Source organism: Panulirus ornatus, chromosome 18 (assembly GCF_036320965.1).
Source record: "Panulirus ornatus isolate Po-2019 chromosome 18, ASM3632096v1, whole genome shotgun sequence".
Taxonomy (NCBI): domain Eukaryota; kingdom Metazoa; phylum Arthropoda; class Malacostraca; order Decapoda; family Palinuridae; genus Panulirus; species Panulirus ornatus.
This window is the reverse complement of record NC_092241.1, coordinates 44,738,072-44,762,207: the sequence shown is the minus strand read 5'-3', so window position 1 is coordinate 44,762,207 and position 24,136 is coordinate 44,738,072. Positions and strand designations below refer to the sequence as shown.

Sequence of the window (24,136 nt, the reverse complement as noted above, 5' to 3'; positions counted from 1 at the left end):
AGGTGATTTGATCGAGTAAGTAATGTAAGGGTAAGAGAGATGTGTGGAAATAAAAAGAGTGTGGTTGAGAGAGCAGAAGAGGGTGTTTTGAAATGGGTTGAAAGTACCTATTCAAGAGAACCTCAAGCTTTGCACTATTTTTTCAGAATTCTTGATATTGATGGTCGAGGATACTTGAATGTGTTCACATTAAATCATTTCTTTCGATCAATTCAAGAGCAGATGCGAAAGCATAATCAAGAACCAGTGAATTTTGAGGATGTAAAAGATGAGATCTTTGATATGGTAAAACTAGCTGATCCCTGCAAAATTACACTACAAGATCTCATAAACTGTGGTCAAGGTGATGTTGTCAGTAGCATTCTTATTGATGTCAATGGATTTTTGACATATGAAAATCGAGAAGTTCTTGTGGCAGACAGTAATGAAGAAACAGCCCGTTTAGATGAATTAAGTTGTTACATTCAGCCAATTTTTTTTTCCTTCTCTGCAGTCTTTCATAAGCATTCCTGGAGATCCCCAACTTACGAACAGGTTACATGACTGAACCCTGTTCATAAGTTGGAGAATGTAAAGATAATTCACATAAAATTGGAGTAAATACATTTGCTTGACCATCAGTGTATTAAGTATTCTATTCTGAAATGATTACAGTTAATAAAACATTATGTTCATGTTATGTATGTTTCGCTGAAACTAGAGCCCCCTATCCATAAACAAGCCTCACAGACCATTCCATGGTTTCTCCCATATAGGGGAGAAAGAATACTTCCCATGTATTCCCTGCGTGTCGTAGAAGGCGACTAAAAGGGAAGGGAGAGGGGGGCTGGAAATCCTCCCCTCTCGTTTTTAATTTTCCAGAAGAAGGAACAGAGAAGGAGGGCTAAGTAAGGATATTTCCTCAAAGGCTCATTCCTCTGTTCTAAACGCTACCTCGCTAACATGGGAAATGGCGAATAGTATAAAAAAATATATTTTTTTTTTCTTTTTTTTTTTTTTGCTTTGTCGCTGTCTCCCGCGTTTGCGAGGTAGCGCAAGGAAACAGATGAAAGAAATGGCCCAACCCACCCCCATACACATGTATATACATACGTCAACACACACAAATATACGTACCTACACAGCTTTCCATGGTTCACCCCAGAAGCTTCACATGCCCTGATTCAATCCACTGACAGCACGTCAACCCCGGTATACCACATCGATCCAATTCACTCTATTCCTTGCCCTCCTTTCACCCTCCTGCATGTTCAGGCCCCGATCACACAAAATCTTTTTCACTCCATCTTTCCACCTCCAATTTGGTCTCCCACTTCTCCTCGTTCCCTCCACCTCCGACACATATATGCTCTTGGTCAATCTTTCCTCACTCATTCTCTCCATGTGCCCAAACCATTTCAAAACACCCTCTTCTGCTCTCTCAACCACGCTCTTTTTATTTCCACACATCTCTCTTACCCTTACGTTACTTACTCGATCAAACCACCTCACACCACACATTGTCCTCAAACGTCTCATTTCCAGCACATCCATCCTCCTGCGCACAACTCTATCCATAGCCCACGCCTCGCAACCATACAACATTGTTGGAACCACTATTCCTTCAAACATACCCATTTTTGCTTTCCGAGATAATGTTCTCGACTTCCACACATTCTTCAAGGCTCCCAGAATTTTCGCCCCCTCCCCCACCCTATGATCCACTTCCGCTTCCATGGTTCCATCCGCTGCCAGATCCACTCCTAGATATCTAAAACACTTTACTTCCTCCAGTTTTTCTCCATTCAAACTTACTTCCCAATTGACTTGACCCTCAACCCTACTGTACCTAATAACCTTGCTCTTATTCACATTTACTCTTAACTTTCTTCTTTCACACACTTTACCAAACTCAGTCACCAGCTTCTGCAGTTTCTCACATGAATCAGCCACCAGCGCTGTATCATCAGCGAACAACAACTGACTCACTTCCCAAGCTCTCTCATCCCCAACAGACTTCATACTTGCCCCTCTTTCCAAAACTCTTGCATTTACATCCCTAACAATCCCATCCATAAACAAATTAAACAACCATGGAGACATCACACACCCCTGCCGCAAACCTACATTCACTGAGAACCAATCACTTTCCTCTCTTCCTACACGTACACATGCCATACATCCTCGATAAAAACTTTTCACTGCTTCTAACAACTTTCCTCCCACACCATATATTCTTAATACCTTCCACAGAGCATCTCTATCAACTCTATCATATGCCTTCTCCAGATCCATAAATGCTACATACAAATCCATTTGCTTTTCTAAGTATTTCTCACATACATTCTTCAAAGCAAACACCTGATCCACACATCCTCTACCACTTCTGAAACCACACTGCTCTTCCCCAATCTGATGCTCTGTACATGCCTTCACCCTCTCAATCAATACCCTCCCATATAATTTACCAGGAATACTCAACAAACTTATACCTCTGTAATTTGAGCACTCACTCTTAACCCCTTTGCCTTTGTACAATGGCACTATGCACGCATTCCGCCAATCCTCAGGCACCTCACCATGAGTCATACATACATTGAATAACCTTACCAACCAGTCAATAATACAGTCACCAAATTCCACTGCAATACCATCCAAACCTGCTGCCTTGCTGGCTTTCATCTTCCGCAAAGCTTTTACTACCTCTTCTCTGTTTACCAAATCATTTTCCCTAACCCTCTCACTTTGCACACCAGCTCGACCAAGACACCCTATATCTGCCACTCTATCATCAAACACATTCAACAAACCTTCAAAATACTCACTCCATCTCCTTCTCACATCCCCACTACTTGTTATCACCTCCCCATTTGCGCCCTTCACTGAAGTTCCCATTTGCTCTCTTGTCTTACGCACTTCATTTACCTCCTTCCAGAACATCTTTTTATTCTCCCTAAAATTTAATGATACTCTCTCACCCCAACTCTCATTTGCCCTCTTTTTCACCTCTTGCACCTTTCTCTTGACCTCCTGTCTCTTTCTTTTATACATCTCCCACTCAATTGCATTTTTTCCCTGCAAAAATTGTCCAAATGCCTCTCTCTTCTCTTTCACTAATAATCTTACTTCTTCATCCCATCACTCACTACCCTTTCTAATCAACCCACCTCCCACTCTTCTCATGCCACAAGCATCTTTTGCGCAATCCATCACTGATTCCCTAAATACATCCCATTCCTCCCCCACTCCCCTTACTTCCATTGTTCTCACCTTTTTCCATTCTGTACTCAGTCTCTCCTGGTACTTCCTCACACAGGTCTCCTTCTCAAGCTCACTTACTCTCACCACCCTCTTCACCCCAACATTCACTCTTCTGAAAACCCATACAAATCTTCACCTTAGCCTCCACAAGATAATGACCAGACATCCCTCCAGTTGCACCTCTCAGCACAATAACATCCAAAAGTCTCTCTTTTGCGCGCCTGTCAATTAACACGTAATCCAATAACGCTCTCTGGCCATCTCTCCTACTTATATACGTATACTTATTTATATCTTGCTTTTTAAACCAGGTATTCCCAATCACCAGTCCTTTTTCACCACATAAATCTACAAGCGCTTCACCACTTCCATTTACAACACTGAACACCCCATGTATACCAATTATTCCCTCAACTGCCACATTACTCACCTTTGCATTCAAATCACCCATCACTATAACCCGGTCTCGTGCATCAAAACCACTAACACACTCATTCAGCTGCTCCCAAAACACTTGCCTCTCATGATCTTTCTTCTCATGCCCAGGTGCATATGCACCAATAAATACCCATCTCTCTCTCCATCAACTTTCAGTTTTACCCATATTAATCGAGAATTTACTTTCTTACATTCTATCACATACTCCCACAACTCCTGTTTCAGGAGTAGTGCTACTCCTTCCCTTGCTCTTGTCCTCTCACTAACCCCTGACTTTACTCCCAAGACATTCCCAAACCACTCTTCCCCTTTACCCTTGAGCTTCGTTTCACTCAGAGCCAAAACATCCAGGTTCCTTTCCTCAAACATACTACCTATCTCTCCTTTTTTCACATCTTGGTTACATCCACACACATTTAGACACCCCAGTCTGAGCCTTCGAGGAGGATGAGCACTCCCCGCGTGACTCCTTCTTCTGTTTCCCATTTTAGAAAGTTAAAAAATACAAGGAGGGGAGGATTTTACTTTGTCACTGTCTCTCACGTTAGCGAGGTAGCGCTAATAAACAGACGAAAGAATGGTCTAACCCACCTACATATACATGTATATACATAACGTCACACACCTACGTATACATATCTATACATCTCAACATATACATACCTCTACGTACACAGATATATACATATACACACATGTACATATCCATACTTGCTACCATTATCCATTCCCATCGCCACCCCGCCACACATGAAATGGCACCCCCTCCCCTCCTGTGCACATGTGGGATAGTGCAAGGAAAAGACAACAAAGGCCACATCCATTCACACTCACGTCTCTAGTTGTCATGTGTAGTGCACTGAAACCGCAGCTCCCTTTCCACATCCAGGCTCCAGACAAATAGTGTACCACATCGTTCCAGTTCACTATATTCCTTGCACGCCTATCACCCTCCTGTATAATCAGGCTCCAATTGCTCAAAATATTTTTCACATCATCCTTTCACCTCCAATTTGGTCTCCCACTTCTTGTTCCCTTCACCTCTGTCACATATATTCTCTTTGTCAATCTTTCCTTGCTCATTCTGCTTTCTCAGTCACACTCTTCTTATTACCACATTGCTCTCTTAGCCTTTCATTATTTACTCGATCAAACCACCTCACACCACATATTGTCCTCAAACTTCCCATGTATTCCCTGTGTGTCGAAGGCTGGAAATCCCCTCCCATTTTTAATTTTCCAAAAGAAGGAACAGAGAAGAGGGCCAAGTGAGGATATTCCCTCACTGAATGTCGGTCTGCAATAGGGGTGTGTGATGTACCCATGGTTGTTGAAATTGTTTATGGATGGGGTGGTTAGAGAGGTAAATGGAAGAGTTTTGGAGAAAGATCATGAGAGGCAAGTGTTTTGGGAGTAGCTGAGTCATTGTGTTGGTAGTTTTGGTCCATGAGACCAGGTATTAGTGATAGATTATTTAAATGCAAAGGTAAGTATGGTGGCAGTTGAGGGAATGATTGGTTTGCATGGTGTATTCAGTGTTATGAATGGAAATGGTGAAGAGCTTGTGGAGATATGTGCTGAAAAAACCACTGGTTATTGACAATACCTGTTATAAAAAGAGACGTATGCATAAATATACGTATGTGAGTTGCAGCGAAGGTTAACAGGCATTGTTAGATTATGCGTTAATTGATAGGTATGTAAAAGAGAGACTTTTGGATTAATTGATAGGTATGTAAAAGAGAAACTTTTGGATGTAATTGTGCTAGCAGGGGCAGCTGATGAGATGTCTGATCACTTTCTTGTGGAGGTGAGGTTGAAAATTTGTGGATATTTTTGAAAAAGTGGAAACAGTTTTGGGGAGAAGAGAGTAGTGAGAGTAAGTGAGCTTGGAAAGAGGACTTGTGTGAAGAAATACCACAAGATATTGAGTGTAGAATGGCAAAAGGTGAGAGCAGATGAAATAAGGGGAGTGGATGAGGAATGGGGGGTATTTAGGAAAGCAGTGATGGCATTTACAAGAGATGCTTTTGGCTTGCTAGAGACAGGAGGTAGGCAGAATAGAAAGGGTAATGAGTGGTGGGATGAAGATGTAAAGATGCTAAATGAAAGAGAAAAGAGAGGCATTTGGACAGTACTTACAGAGAAAGAGTGCAAATGATTGAGAGATGTATAAGAGAAAGTGGCAGGGGTTGAAAAAGAGGGCAAATGAGAGCTGGGGTGAGAGTGTCATTATACTTTAGGAAGGATAAAAAAAAAATTGGAAGGAGGTAAATAATGTGCAAAAGACAAGAGAACAAATAGGAACATTGGTGAAGGGGGCAAAAGAGGAAGTGATAACAGGTGAGGAGGAGTGAGGAGGAGATGGATTGAGTATTTTGAAGGATTGTTAAATGTGTTTGTTGATAGAATGGCAAATGTACGTTATATTGATCTGGGTAGTATGTGAATTGAGAGAGTCTTGGAGAGTGGTGGAAGCCTTGCAGAAGATGAGATGCGGGAAGGTGGCAGGAGTCAGTGGTATTGTAGTTGAATTTGTTGAGAAAGAGGATGACTGTGTTCTTGATTGGTTGGTAAGGATATTCAGTGTATATAAGGATCTTGGTGAAGTGCCTAAGGATTGGCGGAATGCGTGTATAGTGCCATTGTATATAGGTAAAGGAAATAAGATAGTGTTCAAACTACAGAAGTATAAGTTTGTTGAGTATACCTGGTAAGTTGTATGGGAGGGTATTGATTGAGTGGGTGAAGGCATGTACAGAGTATCAGATAGGGGAGGAGCAGTGTGATTTCTGCCATAACTCTATAGGGAATGAATACTTTTCCTTTGTGGCCCAACTGGGTTCTGTTTACAGAACATAACTGCATAACCAATTGCTGTAGTTACTAAAAGTTTTGTCATCTAAAACCATTATTTTTGGACTGTTTAGTGTTTGATTGGAACTACCCTATGCTGAATGTTACTTAAAGTGGCAATGAGGACAAAACTGTGTGAAATTAGGATGGGCAACCTATGGAAGTTATTGAAAAATAGAAAATAGGGTTGCTTCTGTGACCACCAGTCGGCTTTAACGAATGATTTCTGCAGTTGGTTTACTACAAGCAGTAACAGTGTCTCTAATTGGTCACGTAAGTGAATTTGATCCAAGCATTGAATCCTGGACTGAGTACAAGGAGCATCTGCAACATTATTTCTTGGCAAATGATATAAACGATACAGTCAAGAAGAAAAATGTGTTGATAACAGTGGTTGGACCTAAGACAAACAAGTTACTGAAAATTTTTTTTGAAGCCTAAACATCTTGGATAATTGGTTTTGAAGGACTCTGTGAAGTGTTATCTAAACATCTTGAGCCAAATCTGTCAGGCACAGTAGTAAGATTGAAATTCCATAACAGAATCAGGTGATCAGGAGAGTGTTACTCAGTATATGACTGCCGTGAAAGAACTAACAGAGCACTGCAATTTCAGCTCTTTGACTACAGACCCACAAGATCAAATGTTGCCTGACCAGTTGATTGGAGGTAATTGTGATGAACAGATTTAAGTAAAACTATTGGCATTGGAGCCCAAGACTAGTGAGACTCTGTTGTGCAAGAAGATCTACTATTTGGCAGTGGCAATAAAGGCAACACAGAAGGGCATGTCAGATATGAAACAGCCATCATTCCTGCATACATTGATACAGGGCACACCCTGTTGGAAATGCAGTGTTCATCATCCAGACAGCTGTTGGGCCAAAGACAAGAGGTGCTACAATTGCTAACAAGTAGGCCATTTCTCCTGTAAATGTCAGTAGTTTCAGCAGCATGACTGGACCAAGGAAAAAAGGATGGATGGGTATTTCCTCGTAGGAGTATCAAGCCTTCTCCAAACAACACAACTAAGAGATTGCTTTTACTAAGAGGAAGGAGAACAGTGCCAAGAGGGGTAAGAGGACCACCAGGAAGGAGAAGGGCACCGCTAAGAGGAGGTAAAATGTATCAAGTGGAAAATGTAGAAAACCGGTAAGAAGGATTAAAAAATAATAATGGTGTTGAGAAAGGTAAAGAGGACCATTTTGATTTCAGTTCTGTACTGTATTATAGCGGTGGAAACAAAAGTGAGGTACAACTGGGGAGTATTTTACCATTTATGTTTAGACTAAATATTGAAGTGCAAGAGGTAGATTTAGAAATAAGGCACTGGTGCAAGTTTTACCATGATTAATAAACATGTTTATGAGAGTCTGTGCGACAAGGTACCCGTATTACAAGAGAAACTAACAGATGATATGATATTAGAGTCATACACAGCAGAAAGATTGGAAGTTAAAGGTGTTATAATAGTTCATGTCACACACTGATGTCTGGTATATGAGTTGCCATCAGTAGGTGTTTGTTTAATGTACAGGAACAGGTGGATAGTAATGAAAAGTAATAAAAAGGATTTAAAAATAAAGTATGAGGGTGTATTAGAGGAAGGTTAACCATGTGATTTGTAAAGTTTGTGGTCAAAGATTTGGACACAAACTAGAACACTATGTTTTAGAATGTGGAAAAACAGCGCCTGTTAGTGATAGATGTAAATGAACCCAGCAAGAAATGTCGCTACACCTTATTGTTGATGACAAGATACTTAAAATTTTAAGTTTGTATCCACTTTTTGCATTTAGTCGGTAAAACTTATCATATGAAACTATGTAGTGTATGTAATGAAATACAAATTGTAACAGTATGGCTAATACGAGAATGTAACAGTTGTAATTTAGAAATGGTCATGGCGATGCAAATGCTGACCTGTTGAGTAGGTTACCTTTGGCAGAAAAACCAGCATCAGTACCACTCCCCACAGATACCAGCCATATTGTAAGAGCACATTGAAGATTCACAAGTTGTAGCTAAGCACATCAGGAGATGGATAGTGCATGACCCAGTATTTACTAAAGCTTTGTCTTTTATAAAGAATTTATAAAGAATGGTTGGTCAAAAGCTGCTCAGGTTCCTGAGTTTGTCATTTTATGTGCTTTAAAGATGAACTTAGCACGGATGAAAGTTACATAATGTAGGGGAACAGGGTAGTGGTCTCCCTAGCAGGAAAGCAAGGTGTATTAAGAAAACATCATAAAGCTCATCCAGATATCTCCATAATAAAGGGGATTGCTAGATCATATGTTTGTTGGCCTAATTTAGATAGGGATATTGAACAAATGGTAGAAGCTTGTGAGATTTTTCATTTGAACATAAATGAATCCTGTGTTGCATCCTTTCACATGTTGCCATACCCTGTTAAGCTATGGGAGAGAGTACATGTAGATTTTGCATGACTGTTTACAGGGTATATGTGTATATGTATTTGGTCTTCATTGATGCCTATTCAGAATGGATAGAGTAAAGAATTATGAATAGTACATCAGCCTTCACAACCATTGCTGAGTTAAGGGATATTTTTATCACTCATGGTCTACCCTTAATGCATGTTAGTGATAATGGAAGCCAGTTAACCAGTTATGAACTTGGCCAATTTATACAGAAAAATGGGATTGACCAGGTTACTTGTGCTCCTCTTCTCCATAGCTCTTTTGGAATGGCTGCAAGAGCTGTTCAAATTCAAAAATGGGCTAAAGAAAATGAGAAAAGCAGACATCAAAACAAGGTTGTCAAGGTCATTATTCAGATGTAGTTGTTCTCCACAGTTTATAACTGGGATTACCCCAGCAGGCAGTGTTGCTAATAAGTAGAAATCTATATGACCTACTGACACCAGATAGATAAAACATATAAAGGAAACAAGAAGAACAAAAGAAATATTATGATAAGGGCAGACTTTAGAGGGAATTTAGAGTAAATGGTGAAATGTTTGTGGAGCATTGTCGTAGTAGGGGAGTTCGTTAGGTTTCAGGAGTTGCAGTGGCAGTAACTGGATCCTGTTATATAAGATAGAACTGTGTGTTGATAGAGTTGCCAGGAAGACTTGTTGATCAAATGAGATTTAGAAGTGTAAAGTTGTCAGAGCAGGGAGCTCAGAGGAAAGTAATCATACAGAAGTGGGGTGAGGACACTTAGTAGGCTACAGGACTAATGAGTTCTGGGCAAGTTGTGATTCAGGAATGTGATAAAACACTTGAAGTTGATTCAAAGAAAGGGCAACATCAGTTTTCCAAGCCAAATGGAGTTTGACATATGCAGGGGAGAGACATGGAATAAGTTCATCTTGCATGGTTCCTCAGGAAGCCCAGTTAGATTTAAAACAAGGTCTGAAAGAGTCATAAATAAACTTGTGAGACTAGATTTGTAGAATATGACAGTAATGTTAAGGAGTACAAAATTGTATTTGATACAATGAAAATGAAACAGAACTATACTTGTATAATTTCATGGATGTCTTTTCTGTTTGTAGTATTTAGATTATTCTGTACTTCTATAATATATCAAGGATTTCGTAAATTCCTTGATAGTGAGCAAGTTACAGATGTCAGTAAACATATTAATAGGGAATGGATGCATTTTCTTTTTGGCCCAACTGAGTTCTGTGTATGAAACATAACTTTATAACCGACCCCTGTAGGTATTGGAAGTTTTCCCAGAGTAAAGCAATTATTTTTGGACTATTAAGTGTTTGATTGTAACCACCCTGACTAATATACTACACTAAATATTACATTTTTAGAAGTGGTAGAAGATGTACTTAGAAAAACAGATGAATTTTTATGCGGTATTCATGGATCTGAAGGCATATGATAGGGTTGGTAGAGATGTTTTGTGAAAGTTGTTAAGAATATATGATGTGGGAGGTAAGCTACTAAAAGGAATGAGAAGTTTGTATCAAGGGTATAAGGCTTGTGTATGAGTAGAAAGAGAGGAGAGTGAATGGCTCCTTGTGAACATTGGTCTGTGGCAGGGGTGTGTGATATCACCACAGTTGTTTAATTAATTCATTGATGGGATGGTGAGGGAGGTAAGCACAAGTTTTGGAGAGAGGGGCAAATATGCAGTCTGTTGGGATGAGAGGGTTTTATAAGTAAATCAGTTGTTGTTTGCTGATGATACAGCTCTGGTTGCTGATTTGAGTGAGAAACTGCAGAAGTTGGTGACTGAGTTTGGAAGAATTTGTAAAATGAGAATTTTGAGATTAAAAGTGAATAAAAACAAAGTTTTTAAGATCAGCTGGGTTAAGGAATAATTTAGTTGGGATGCAATTTTGAATGAAGAAAAATTGGAGGAAGTAAAGTGTTTAGATATCTGGGAGTAGACTTATCAGTGAATGGAACTATGGAGGCAGAAGTGAGTCATAGGGTGGGGGAGGGGGCAAATGTTCTGGGAGCGATGGAGAATGTGTGGAAAGAGAAAAAGTTATCTTGGAGGACAAAAATGGGAATGTTTGAAGGAATAGTAGTTCCAACAGTATTACATGGTTGCGAGGTATGGGTTCTGTGCAGAGGAGGGTGGATTTCTTGGAATTGAAATGTTTGAGGACAACATGTGAGTGTGAGTTGGTGGGATCAAGTAAGTAATGAAAGGTTACAAGAGATATGTGGAAATAAACAGTGTGGTTAAGAGAGTGAAAGAGGGTGTGTTGAAATAGTTTGGACAAATGGTGAGAATGAGCAAGGAGATGTTGAGAATGAGGATATATGTGTCAGAAGTGGAGAGAACAAAGAGAAGCAGAAAACCAAATTGGAGGTGTAAGGAGGAAATGAAAAAGATTTTGAGCAATTGGGGCCTGAACATGCAGGAGGGTTAAAGGCATGCACGGAATTGAGAGAACTGGAATGATGTGGTATACTGGGGTCAACGTGCTCTTACTGGGCTGAACCAGGGCATATGAAATGTTTGAGGTAAACCATGGAAAGGTTTGTGGGGCCTGGATGTGGATAGGGAGGTGTGGCTTTGGTGCATTACACATGACATCTCGAAAATGAGTTTGAGCAGGTGTGACCTTTCTCCATCTGTTTTCTGGCATTAGTACTTAAATGCATCATTGATGAGTTAACATTATCCTCTTTGATTGTGAACTGTGTGGCTCAAGTGGGTTTCCAGATCACCAAATTGTGTTTAGATTAGGCTGCAGATGGAAGTAAAATATTAGGATGATGGTTGACCCAAACATCGTTTGTTTTCTTGAAAGAGTTTTACGTCCAATCTCATGTCTGCTCAAGTAATATGGACAGAGAAATGTGCTGCCAATGTATATGCTAGGAAAAACTTGTTTATTTGATGAAATTGTAAGTATTGTTAAAATGTATTGAAGACAGTTGAATTCTAACTTTTGTTTAAAAACTTATGTTTGCAGAACTGATGGAACGTGAGGCAGAGGCAATGCTGAAGGGGAGACCAATGTTTGGTTGCCAGGGAGGCAACTTTGGTGGAATGGTAAAGAGTATTTTCTTTGATTTTGTCCCTTAATTCCTGATTATCAGCAAGGATGATTTTGTAATGTGAAGAGATCCCTCCATAATGAGTGTTTTCACTTATTGCACTTGTAGCCTTCTCTTTCATTTACTGATTCTCTTCCATAATGTAGTCCTTAGTGTTAAGGAACCTCATAGCTTTCTTGGACCTTCATGATACTCATAGCTTCCTGTCCCACAGAACCTCACATCTAATTTATTCTGCATGGAACTTGATTAATTACTGTGCAATCTTTGTATGCTTTTTCTCAACTTAGCAGTTTTTGGATATTAATTTGTGGCTTTGTCTTTGCTGTACAACTTCTATCAGGGAATGCAAGATGATCTCTGTGATGACCAATTTGATGCTGTGAGGAATGGACGATATGAAGAGGAGCACATCCAGAGAATGCCATATCAACAAGGAACAAAAAGAGGGGCAGCAGACAGTCCATGGTATTTAGAAAAAAAGCGTCAGCGATTCTGAACTAATGTATCTTTTCAGCCTTGTATCTGTATTTTTTTTTTTTTTTTTTACCATGCACAGGGTTTATGCTATGTAACAATACTCAAAACTTTCTCAGAGCAACCAGTTAATTTTTTTAGCTGTTTTAGATCCCAGGCATCATCTTAACCAGGTGATGAGACTGTTTTATCAGTGCAAACATTTACTTTTACAGTAACCACTCTGTTTTAACTTCCAGGCCAGGCTGGACAAAGGAGTTGGCAGGAATTCTAGAATAGGGAGTAGCATTGTTCTCAAGCAAGCAAAAGATTGAAAATCATCTGAGTGTTGCATGGGTTCATTGGACTGGTGCCAATTTGTGAGGGTTTCCATAAGGCCTCAAAGTTCACTTATTTATAATCCATTCAACATTGTTGATATACTCAGGAGTTTGCTTGCACGATAGCACAGATTTAATGAAATGCTGTTTTTTGGATATTCTTTGTAAGTGTTGTAGTTTATGTATATGAGGGCTGGAATAAAACAAGAAAAAGGACCAGTCAGTTTACTTTGATATGTCAGCTCCGGAGACCTTTCTTCCAGGAAAATGATGATGGTATTTCTTAAGGTTTATTGAATTTTGGCTCACTTAATTGAGTCTGAGATTCTTCTAGGGTGAAATGGCTTATGCTTTTGATAAGAAGTTTGTTAGCTTTTTAGAAAGGTCAAGGGATGCTGACTTCAAGGAAACCTGCATTGATTCATTGTTGCTTTTGCTTCAGACAGTTAGCTGAAAGAATCGTGTCACCCTTTTTAAAGTGATTTATTAGATGGAAAGCTTTAGAGATATTGTCTCTGCATATATATTTCTATTTGTTTTATAATTCTGTTGCAAAAGTAAACATAAAATGATACAGAAGAATTGCTTGCCTTTCTTTGCATTTTGAAGAATAGTGTGATTTGAAAATTATCAGGTTTTTATTGTAAAAATTTTTTGATTATCAAAGTTAAATAACCACTACAGCAACACAGTTAGATATACAAACAGACTTTGCCTTGCCTGCTGTAAGAAGTAAAAGTATATGGCATTTCAGTGTTGTTTATTGAAATTTATTTTGTAGATACTGGGAAAAGGTGTTTGAGATAATTGGGCTAATTTGTTCACCCACACAAAGTAAAAGAGGTGTTCTAGTATCCTTGACATCCTCATCTTGTAACTTTATTTGCTCCCTAACTTTGGTTAAGTTTTTGATATGAATTTATCTTTCAATGATTAATTGATTCATTTAACTTATTTGCATCAGCATGTTATATGGAGAGCACTCTAACATTTTAGCAAAATAGATCATCATGAATCATGTTTCATACCTTGGAAGTGAACTTCATAGTCAGAGGTTACCTATGATTTGATAACTGCTTATCGCATAACATTTGGTCATTATGATATATTACACTGTGTATTACAGTGAGACTGTTGTTTTAGGGAATTCTCTCATTTAGGAAAATTTTTTATTTATTGGAAACCATGATAAAAGTAGGGAACCAGGGAGTTATCACCTTAAGTTTTTTATTGAGAATGTATATTCCGAAGGAGTTTTAATTAGTTTTCCCAGTTGAATAAGTACAAAGACCTGTTGAATGTCTAGCTCAGGGTTACTTCTTGCCCAAGAAAGTAATCCGATATTTCGAAGTGTATACGACGTTTTGGGTTACAGCATACACCTCATTCCCTTTGGTCAAGCATGCCTAAATCAGTAGAGCTTATGTTACCTTTGACATCTCTAGTAGCCTTTTTGGATTATATAGTACTTTTTACAATATAATTGCCTGGTTTTACGTTCACATCTACTTATGTTTATTGTGTTTATTAACCATTTTCATTAAAATTCAGACATGTTGTTCTCATACTTTTTGACTTGTTATTTGTACAGACTTTAAGAAATGGCTGGATGTGCTCTAGCAATATGAGGGTTAGATTTGGCATTGTTATACATGAAATGCTACATATAAGCATGCATGTTTCTAAATGAATATGTTTTTAGAGCAGAAAATCATCTTTACAAAGAGAACTCATACAATTGATTTTTTGTAACTCAAGCTTTCCCTGCAGTGAATGCTTTGTGCTAGCTCTGCCTTTTGGCAAACTGTCAGGAGCAATAGATAGAAGTAAGTAGGGACATTAGGCTGGAGCATTAAGTAGGAACATTAGGCTAAGCATAAGGTGGTAGTACTAAGTTGGAAATTCAGGCAGAAAAATTAGGTAGAAGTAGTCAGTAGGAACATTAGATAGGAGGCTCTGGAAACACTGTGCTAGAGTTGTCCCCTACCAGTGGCTTGTTAAAAATGAGAAACTAAAGGTTAAGAAGTGGGACTGAAGTTCACTACTTATGGAGAATCTTTTGCAGTGGCCACCTTGAGGAAGTTCCTGGAGGGAACGAGGATCAGAGATATAGTTAGGTAGATAGATTTCCTGATCAGTCACAGTAAAAGCTGATCTGCTGATTGGTTAGTTATTCCATTTGCTGTTATTTGAGTCAGGATATTAGGGTAATTTTATCAGGTATCTTTTCTATGTAGATGTATGTTTTATGGTTCAGGGTAATTTTGTATAGCATTTATGTATTGTGTCATGTAATGGGTTGGGAATTTGTTTATTTCCTCTGTCACTGTTCTCGCAAAAGAGTTGTTAGTAGACTTACAGTTTTATTGTTGCACACATTGTTGATATTGGTGATAGAAGTGATAATTTTTTTATGTTATCCATATGTTTACACAATTACAGTATATGCAAAATCACAAAGGAAAATACTTAATTAATACTAGTCACCACAAACTTTTTCATTGGTGAACTGCATCATTCACAACACTGGCACTAGATTTAAAATAAAGCAAGATGTGTGTGCAGCTTTTCCTGCAATTCTTTCTAAATTAGGCATAGCTGGAAATCCCAGCTTTGCCTTGACTGAATAATCTCAGAATTTTTGAAGAGTATATTATCTCCATTAAGAAATGTATGTAATATCTTTTAAAACATTTTACGTTACCCTTATAAATGAAGACATTGAATATTTCTGATGCATGTGTGCTTATAAGAATATTCAGTAGCTATTTAAGAATGAAGGCAACATGCTTTCATTGGGCTGAACAGTGGCATATGAAGTGGTTTAGGTGAACCTTGGTGTAGCCTGTGGGGATTGACTGTGGATGGTATGTACTGGCTTTGGTACAATATGTTTGACAGCTAGAGATTGGATGGTGTGCATATGAGGCTGTTGCTTCTTTGTTCTTTTCATTATTTTACTGAGATGGGAGAGATGGTTAGCTGTAAAAAGAACAAAGCTTAACAGTGTATTTGTGACAGACCCAGAATCATTAGATACTGTACGTTAATTGCACAAAGAGCATTTCAGTGCATAGAATTAAAGTTATGTTAGAAAAGGTCATATGACATTGATATGGGAAGGATGTTTCCTCATTAGAACATGTCCTGTGGTAATTTGGTTTTTAAGCTTTATGTGACATTGATTTTACAGAAAGACTGGAAGAGGTGACTAAATTTAAGTATTTGAGAGCTATCTTGGGAAAGTCTGATGAAATGGACAAAGAGGTAAGGGAGAGAGCAATGCAGAGTAGGGGAATCACTGGGTTGCTTAATAGAATGATGAAGGGTAGAGTTGTAAGTATGGAAGTGAAGTAGGGATCAAAGGACAGCATAGTCCTCCCAACCATGACCCAGACAGCCCAAATATGGACGTAGAATGAGTCACAGAAGTCAAGAATCCAGACTTTGGAAATGGACTATTTAAAAGGAGCATGTGGTGCGACTAGATGGAATGAAGAAAGAAATGAAGGGGTGTATGAAAGATTTGGTATGGATGAGAATTCAAAGGGGATGAATTGTGGAGTGGTAGAGTGGGTGAAACGTAATACTTTGAGGTAGTTTAGGTATGTGGAAAGAATGAAGACGTAGTTTACAAGAGTAGCATATGATGGTATAAGTAAAGGGGATGGTGAGAAAAGACCACTTGTGACATAGGGAAATAGAGTGGAAGAGTGCTGGAGGGAAGGGGATGTTGGAACAGTTTGTAGAATGGTGTATGCAAGGGAGGCACGTAAGGACGGATGAGTGGAGACTCTTTTGCCGTAGCCACCCCCTTGATGGAAGTTCCCATTGGGAGGAGGTGTCAGGAATATATAGACAGATAGGTTTGCAAAAGGAATGTTTCCTAATCAGAAAATGTCGTATGGGAATAAGGATATTATACTTTATCATCATCATCTGTTCTTTATCAGTTATTATGTGAGCCAGGTGTATTGAGCTGTAACAGAAAAGAATGAAGAGTTGTCATGTTTTGTCAGGTTTTAGATGTCTTGAGAGTTCTAAGGTTTTCAAACCTGATTTGCTTCATCTTTGTCATTGTCATCATTATCTTTAATTATTAGCTATTACATGAGCCAGATTTATGGAGCTTTAACAATATTGAGCAAATGTCTATCATGTATTGTGGAATGTTTGTAAATGACTTTAGAGTTTTGGGAAGTGAATGTGATAAACACTTTTGTTTGCATTATTAATGATACCATGCTCATCTGCACTTAACACCAGTTGATCGGTTGTATAAGAGCATTCCAAGAGACAGCTGCTCATGTCATGTTACTGACTGAACTTATTGTTAGAGCATGTATGTTTTTATGAAACATCCACCTTTAACAGGAGTGATATCTATTACTATCGTTATCATTATTATTGTCACATCATTTAACCCTGGGATCCATTTTATAGAGCCCCTGCACCTTTTGAGGCTGTGTTTCATGTGGGAGATGGGTTGGTTCGACTCCATTAGAGTGAGAAGGTCCTAATCACAGGTGCTCTCATGTCTGTCCATTGACAGTGATACAGCCTCATGAAGGTGATTTCTCACTTGTGATGTTATGACTTGCATGTGGAATCGAATAATAGTTGATGTTTAGATCATCACTGTAAACATTATAAGTTTATAGGAAGAGGCTATCCACTTACATTGAACTAGGTATATGATTTGAACAGGTGCTGAAGGTTTTGCTCCTCATGAGCATATCAGAAACCTAGGAAGACTGTGTTTTGTCATTTTTATTTCTGACAATTTGTAGTTAAACTCTTTAGCATCCTTTTTGTAGAGGCCTTTGATGGTGTGAAAATCTACAACCTTCATAGTAACAGAAATTTTGGTTTTATGATGATTTTTTTCTAAAAGTTGAATTGATGACTGATGGCACAGAAAATATATTTCTTCCTATCCATTATAACACTTCCAAAAAGATGTTGGAAAGTTTTGTGGTTTGTCTGGTTTTGAAGGGTGTTTCATTTTGTTTCTAAGAGAGGGATTATGATCACATTAAGAATGTCAGTCAGAATGGGCTGATGAATAATGCTTGTTTGTTGATAAATATTTGTATTTTTTTTTTTATTACCCCAGGACCAAATTTCTGTGAAAGCATTCTATTGTTACCCAGTACCTCTTTCTGAAGGCTTTTGCTGTACTATTTCTAGTATCAAGGAAATGTGGACTCCTTTAGAATGAAAAGGTCTTTAAAGAGAATGTACTCCCAGTGGTATAGCTTTGCCAAAGATGACTTTTCACTCATGTTGTAACCTCCTCATGTTGTAACCTCTTGCAGGCATAGCCTGGTAACACCTGTTAGTTAAAATGAATGCTTAAACACAAGACTGGTTGAAGTATGTTTGTATTTCTCCAGATGTTCTTCATTGCAGCCATATCTATGTTGTTTTAAAGGCTTCTCAGTTTATCCTTACTGTCTGAAAAGAACACAAATATGAAATCTTTGAGACTCAGATTCCAGACATTTTGCAGCTTAGTTCTAAAAAGTGATGTCCCATTATATAAAGACAGATTTTACCATTCTAATTGTGCTGTCAACCCTTTAAAACGATATTATGACTGTTTTTGCATACTTTATTTCTGTCCTTAGACAGTATGAACTACCTGCATCTGATTTGTTCTTCAGTTCTGGTACCTTTCCCTCTGTTCATGAATTCTTCACCAATGAGCACACAGCTTGAATCTGGCCTAAGTTTTCCACCCAAAATATCATGTGAGGAAAGTATCATAAGTTGCTTTTCTTGCATCATCCTCAGACTCATTTGAACCTGGCATTTGTTTGCTGTTTTATGCTGTCTTTACTGTGTTTCACTCTTCCCATAACCATACAGGTTCCATTTTGGCATAGCAGAAAAGAAATTACCTCAAGTTTTAGCTTCATTATGGAAAATGATCAGTGTATGCAGAGTCATATTTCCTATGAAATTCCTTAAGAATATCAATACAAAGACAATAACCATACTGCATGATCCAGCTATGATTTTGACATACAGGATTTGTTTATGTGCTTAGAATATGAGAGAGAGAGAGAGAGAGAGAGAGAGAGAGAGAGAGAGAGAGAGAGAGAGAGAGAGAGAGAGAGAGAGAGACTACCTGCATCAGAAGCCATAAAACACTTTATCTCAACACTTGACACTGATATCTTTAAAGTAGAGTTTTCTTAAGGATCTACAAAAATCATGGAAGTCAGAGATTACTCTGTATATTAACACATTTCGTCTTGTAACACACAAGCCTACAGTTGTTGTAACATATAAAGTTTTACCAAATCTCTTTAAGTTCTGATGAGACAAGTATTTAAAGCATGTGCACAGGCAACTTATCCCTTATTTCTTAGAATGCCCAGTAAATTAGAGAATGAGGCAGATTTAGAATGCAGATCATTACAGTAGATTGTGCATACTGAAATACAGCTAGGATTCCTGAAATGTACCAAGTTGTGAATACTTAAATGATTAATGTACATATAGTTCACTGTATTGTACCTAACTGATAATGTTATGAGATGGACTTGTTCTTCCTGAGTCTTTTCATGTTAGGTTAAAGGAATTGTGGTTTATGATAAAATTACTATTCCAGTATGACCTCATAAGCATTTGCTTCTCCCAAAAGTGACACTGAACAGCATTTTCTCAAAACTTTTGTGTGAAGTGATGGGAAGCAAATGAGTTTTATATATTTTCAGTTGTTCATCCTGTATCTTTGTAATATATTATCAGTTGCTCAATGTGCATCCTATTGTTACCCTGTTATTTCAGCCACATGTGTTATGTCTTTAGTTCCCTGATGACAAGTTTGTGCTCCATGTTCAGTGGGAACACCTGAAAATTGATAGGGGTACCTGTTTGAAGCAGTTAGGTTACTTTCATTCACTAGTTCAAAACAGCAGCATTTGTAATCTTATGTATAAAATAATCCCTCTCTTGCATATACTTTTCTTTCCATTTGGTTCATTTTCCCAGCTTTTGGAATGGCTTTGTTCTTGTCAACTAAATACCTAAATTGGTAACCTTGAATTATTTTAGTTCTTTTTGGCAGTACGTTATTAATCATACTGTATACAGGTTTTATATATATTATTTTTTTTTTTTTGCTGTCTCCCGCGTTTGTGAGGTAGCGCAAGGAAACAGACGAAAGAAATGGCCCAACCCACCCCCATACACATGTATATACATACACGTCCACACACGCAAATATACATACCTACACAGCTTTCCATGGTTTACCCCAGACGCTTCACATGCCCTGATTCAATCCACTGACAGCACGTCAACCCTGGTATACCACATTGATCCAATTCACTCTATTCCTTGCCCTCCTTTCACCCTCCTGCATGTTCAGGCCCCGATCACACAAAATCTTTTTCACTCCATCTCTCCACCTCCAATTTGGTCTCCAACTTCTCGTTCCCTCCACCTCCGACACATGTATCCTCTTGGTCAATCTTTCCTCACTCATTCTCTCCATGTGCACAAACCATTTCAAAACACCCTCTTCTGCTTTCTCAACCACGCTCTTTTTATTTCCACACATCTAGAGCTCTTACCCTTACGTTACTTACTCGATCAAACCACCTCACACCACACATTGTCATCAAACATCTCATTTCCAGCACATCCACCCTACTGCGCACAACTCTATCCATAGCCCACGCCTCGCAACCATACAAAATTGTTGGAACCACGATTCCTTCAAACATACCCATTTTGCTTTCCGAGATAATGTTCTCGACTTCCAAACATTCTTCAAGGCTCCCAGGATTTTCGCCCCCTCCCCCACCCTATGATCCACTTCTGCTTCCATGGTTCCATCCGCTGCCAGATCCACTCCCAGATATCTAAAACACTTTACTTCCTCCAGTTTTTCTCCATTCAGACTTACCTCCCGATTGACTTGACCCTCAACCCTACAGTACCTAATAACCTTGCTCTATTTCACATTTACTCTTAACTTTCTTCATTCACACACTTTACCAAACTCAGTCACCAGCTTCTGCAGTTTCTCACATGAATCAGCCACCAGCGCTGTATCATCAGCGAACAACAACTGACTCACTTCCCAAGCTCTCTCATCCACAACAGACTTCATACTTGCCCCTCTTACCAAAACTCTTGCATTCACCTCCCTAACAACCCCATCCATAAACAAATTAAACAACCATGGAGACATCACACACCCCTGCCGCAAACCTACATTCACTGAGAACCAATCACTTTCCTCTCTTCCTACACGTACACATGCCTTACATCCTCGATAAAAACTTTTCACTGCTTCTAACAACTTGCCTCCCACACCATATATTCTTAATACCTTCCACAGAGCATCTCTATCAACTCTATCATATGCCTTCTCCAGATCCATAAATGCTACATACAAGTCCATTTGCTTTTCTAAGTATTTCTCACATACATTCTTCAAAGCAAACACCTGATCCACACATCCTCTACCACATCTAAAACCACACTGCTCTTCCCCAATCTGATGCTCTGTACATGCCTTCACCCTCTCAATCAATACCCTCCCATATAATTTCGCAGGAATACTCAACAAACTTATACCTCTGTAATTTGAGCACTCACTCTTATCCCCTTTGCCTTTGTACAATGGCACTATGCACGCATTCCGTCAATCCTCAGGCACCTCACCATTTCTTTCTTTTTTTTTCTTTTTTTTTTACTTTGTCGCTGTCTCCCGCGTTTGCAAGGTAGCACAAGGAAACAGACGAAAGAAATGGCCCAACCCACCCCCAAACATAGGTATATACATACGTCCACACACGCAAAATATACATTCCTACACAGCTTTCCATGGTTTACCCCAGACGCTTCACATGACCTGATTCAATCCACTGACACCATGTCAACCCCGGTATACCACATCGATCCATTTCACTCTATTCCTTGCCCTCCTTTCACCCTACTGCATGTTCAGGCCCCGATCACACAAAATCTTTTTCACTCCATCTTTCCACCTCCAATTTGGTCTCCCACTTCTCCTTGTTCCCTCCACCTCCGACACATATATCCTCTTGGTCAATCTTTCCTCACTCATTCTCTCCATGTGCCCAAACCACTTCAAAACACCCTCTTCTGCTCTCTCAACCATGCTCTTTTTATTTCCACACATCTCTCTTACCCTTACGTTACTTACTCAATCAAACCACCTCACACCACACATTGTCCTCAAACATCTCATTTCCAGCACATCCATCCTCCTGCGCACAACTCTATCCATAGCCCACGCCTTGCAACCATACAACATTGTTGGAACCACTATTCCTTCAAACATACCCATTTTTGCTTTCCGAGATAATGTTTTCAACTTCCACACATTCTTCAAGGCTCCCAGAATTTTCGCCCCCTCCCCCACCCTATGATCCACTTCTGCTTCCATGGTTCCATCCGCTGCCAGATCCACTCCCAGATATCTAAAACACTTCACCTCCAGTTTTTCTCCATTCAAACCTACCTCCCAATTGCCTTGACCCTCAACCCTACTGTACCTAATAACCTTGCTCTTCTTCACATTTACTCTTAACTTTCTTCTTTCACACACTTTACCAAACTCAGTCACCAGCTTCTGCAGTTTCTCACATGAATCAGCCACCATCGCTGTATCATCAGCGAACAACAACTGACTCACATCCCAAGCTCTCTCATCCCCAACAGACTTCACCATGACCATGAGTCATACATACATTAAATAACCTTACCAACCAGTCAATAATACAGTCACCCCCTTTTTTAATAAATTCCACTGCAATACCATCTAAACCTGCTGCCTTGCCGGCTTTCATCTTCCGCAAAGCTTTTACTACCTCTTCTCTGTTTACCAAATCATTTTCCCTAACCCTCTCACATTGCACACCACCTCGACCAAAACACCCTATATCTGCCACTCTGTCATCAAACATATTCAACAAACCTTCAAAATACTCACTCCATCTCCTTCTCACATCACCACTACTTGTTATCACCTCCCCATTTGCGCCCTTCACTGAAGTTCCCATTTGCTCCCTTGTCTTACGCACTTTATTTACCACCTTCCAGAACGTCTTTTTATTCTCCCTAAAATTTAATTATACTCTCTCACCCCAACTCTCATTTGCCCTCTTTTTCACCTCTTGCACCTTTCTCTTGACCTCCTGTCTCTTTCTTTTATACATCTCCCACTCACTTGGCATTTTTTCCCTGCAAGAATCGTCCAAATGCCTCTCTCTTCTCTTTCACTAATAATCTTACTTCTTCATCCCACCACTCACTACCCTTTCTAATCAACCCACCTCCCACTCTTCTCATGCCACAAGCATCTTTTGCGCACTCCATCACTGATTCCCTAAATACATCCCATTCCTCCCCCATTCCCCTTACTTCCATTGTTCTCACCTTTTTCCATTCTGTACTCAGTCTCTCCTGGTACTTCCTCACACAAGTCTCCTTCCCAAGCTCACTTACTCTCACCACCCTCTTCACCCCAACATTCACTCTTCTTTTGTTATAACCCTTACAAATCTTCACCTTATCCTCCACAAGATAATGATCAGACATCCCTCCAGTTGCACCTCTCAGCACATTAACATCCAAAAGTCTCTTTTTCGCGTGCCTGTCAATTAACACATAATCCAATAACGCTCTCTGGCCATCTCTCCTACTTACATACGTATACTTATGTATATCTCACTTTTTAAACCAGGTATTCCCAATCACCAGTCCTTTTTCAGCACATAAATCTACAAGCTCTTCACCATTTCCATTTACAACACTGAACACCCCATGTATACCAATTATTCCCTCAAATGCCCCATTACTCACCTTTGCATTCAAATCACCCATCACTATAACCCGGTCTCGTGCATCAAAACCACTATCACACTCATTCAGCTGCTCCCAAAACACTTGCCTCTCATGATCTTTCTTCTCATGCCCAGGTGCATATGCACCAATAATCACCCATCTCTCTCCATCAACTTTCAGTTTTACCCATATTAATTGAGAATTTACTTTCTTACATTCTATCACATACTCCCACAACTCCTGTTTCAGGAGTAGTGCTACTCCTTCCCTTGCTCTTGTCCTCTCACTAACCCCTGACTTTACTCCCAAGACATTCCCAAACCACTCTTCCCCTTTACCCTTGAGCTTCGTTTCACTCAGAGCCAAAACATCCAGGTACCTTTCCTCAAACATACTACCTATCTCTCCTTTTTTCACATCTTGGTTACATCCACACACATTTAGACACCCCAATCTGAGCCTTCAAGGAGGA

At 39.3% G+C, this 24,136-nt stretch overlaps 1 protein-coding gene across 1 annotated transcript in view; it reads left to right on the top strand.

Annotated features, from left to right (window-relative positions):
- LOC139755045 (uncharacterized) overlaps positions 1 to 18,961 on the top strand; it is a 58,695-nt gene extending 39,734 nt beyond the window's left edge. Inside the window, exons 3-4 of the mRNA XM_071673028.1 lie at positions 11,950 to 12,029; positions 12,378 to 18,961. Of these exons, the coding sequence (XP_071529129.1) occupies positions 11,950 to 12,029; positions 12,378 to 12,533 (236 nt within the window). The 3' untranslated portion in view covers positions 12,534 to 18,961. The remainder of the gene's footprint in view (positions 1 to 11,949; positions 12,030 to 12,377) is intronic.
- The last annotated feature ends 5,175 nt before the right edge of the window (positions 18,962 to 24,136 follow it).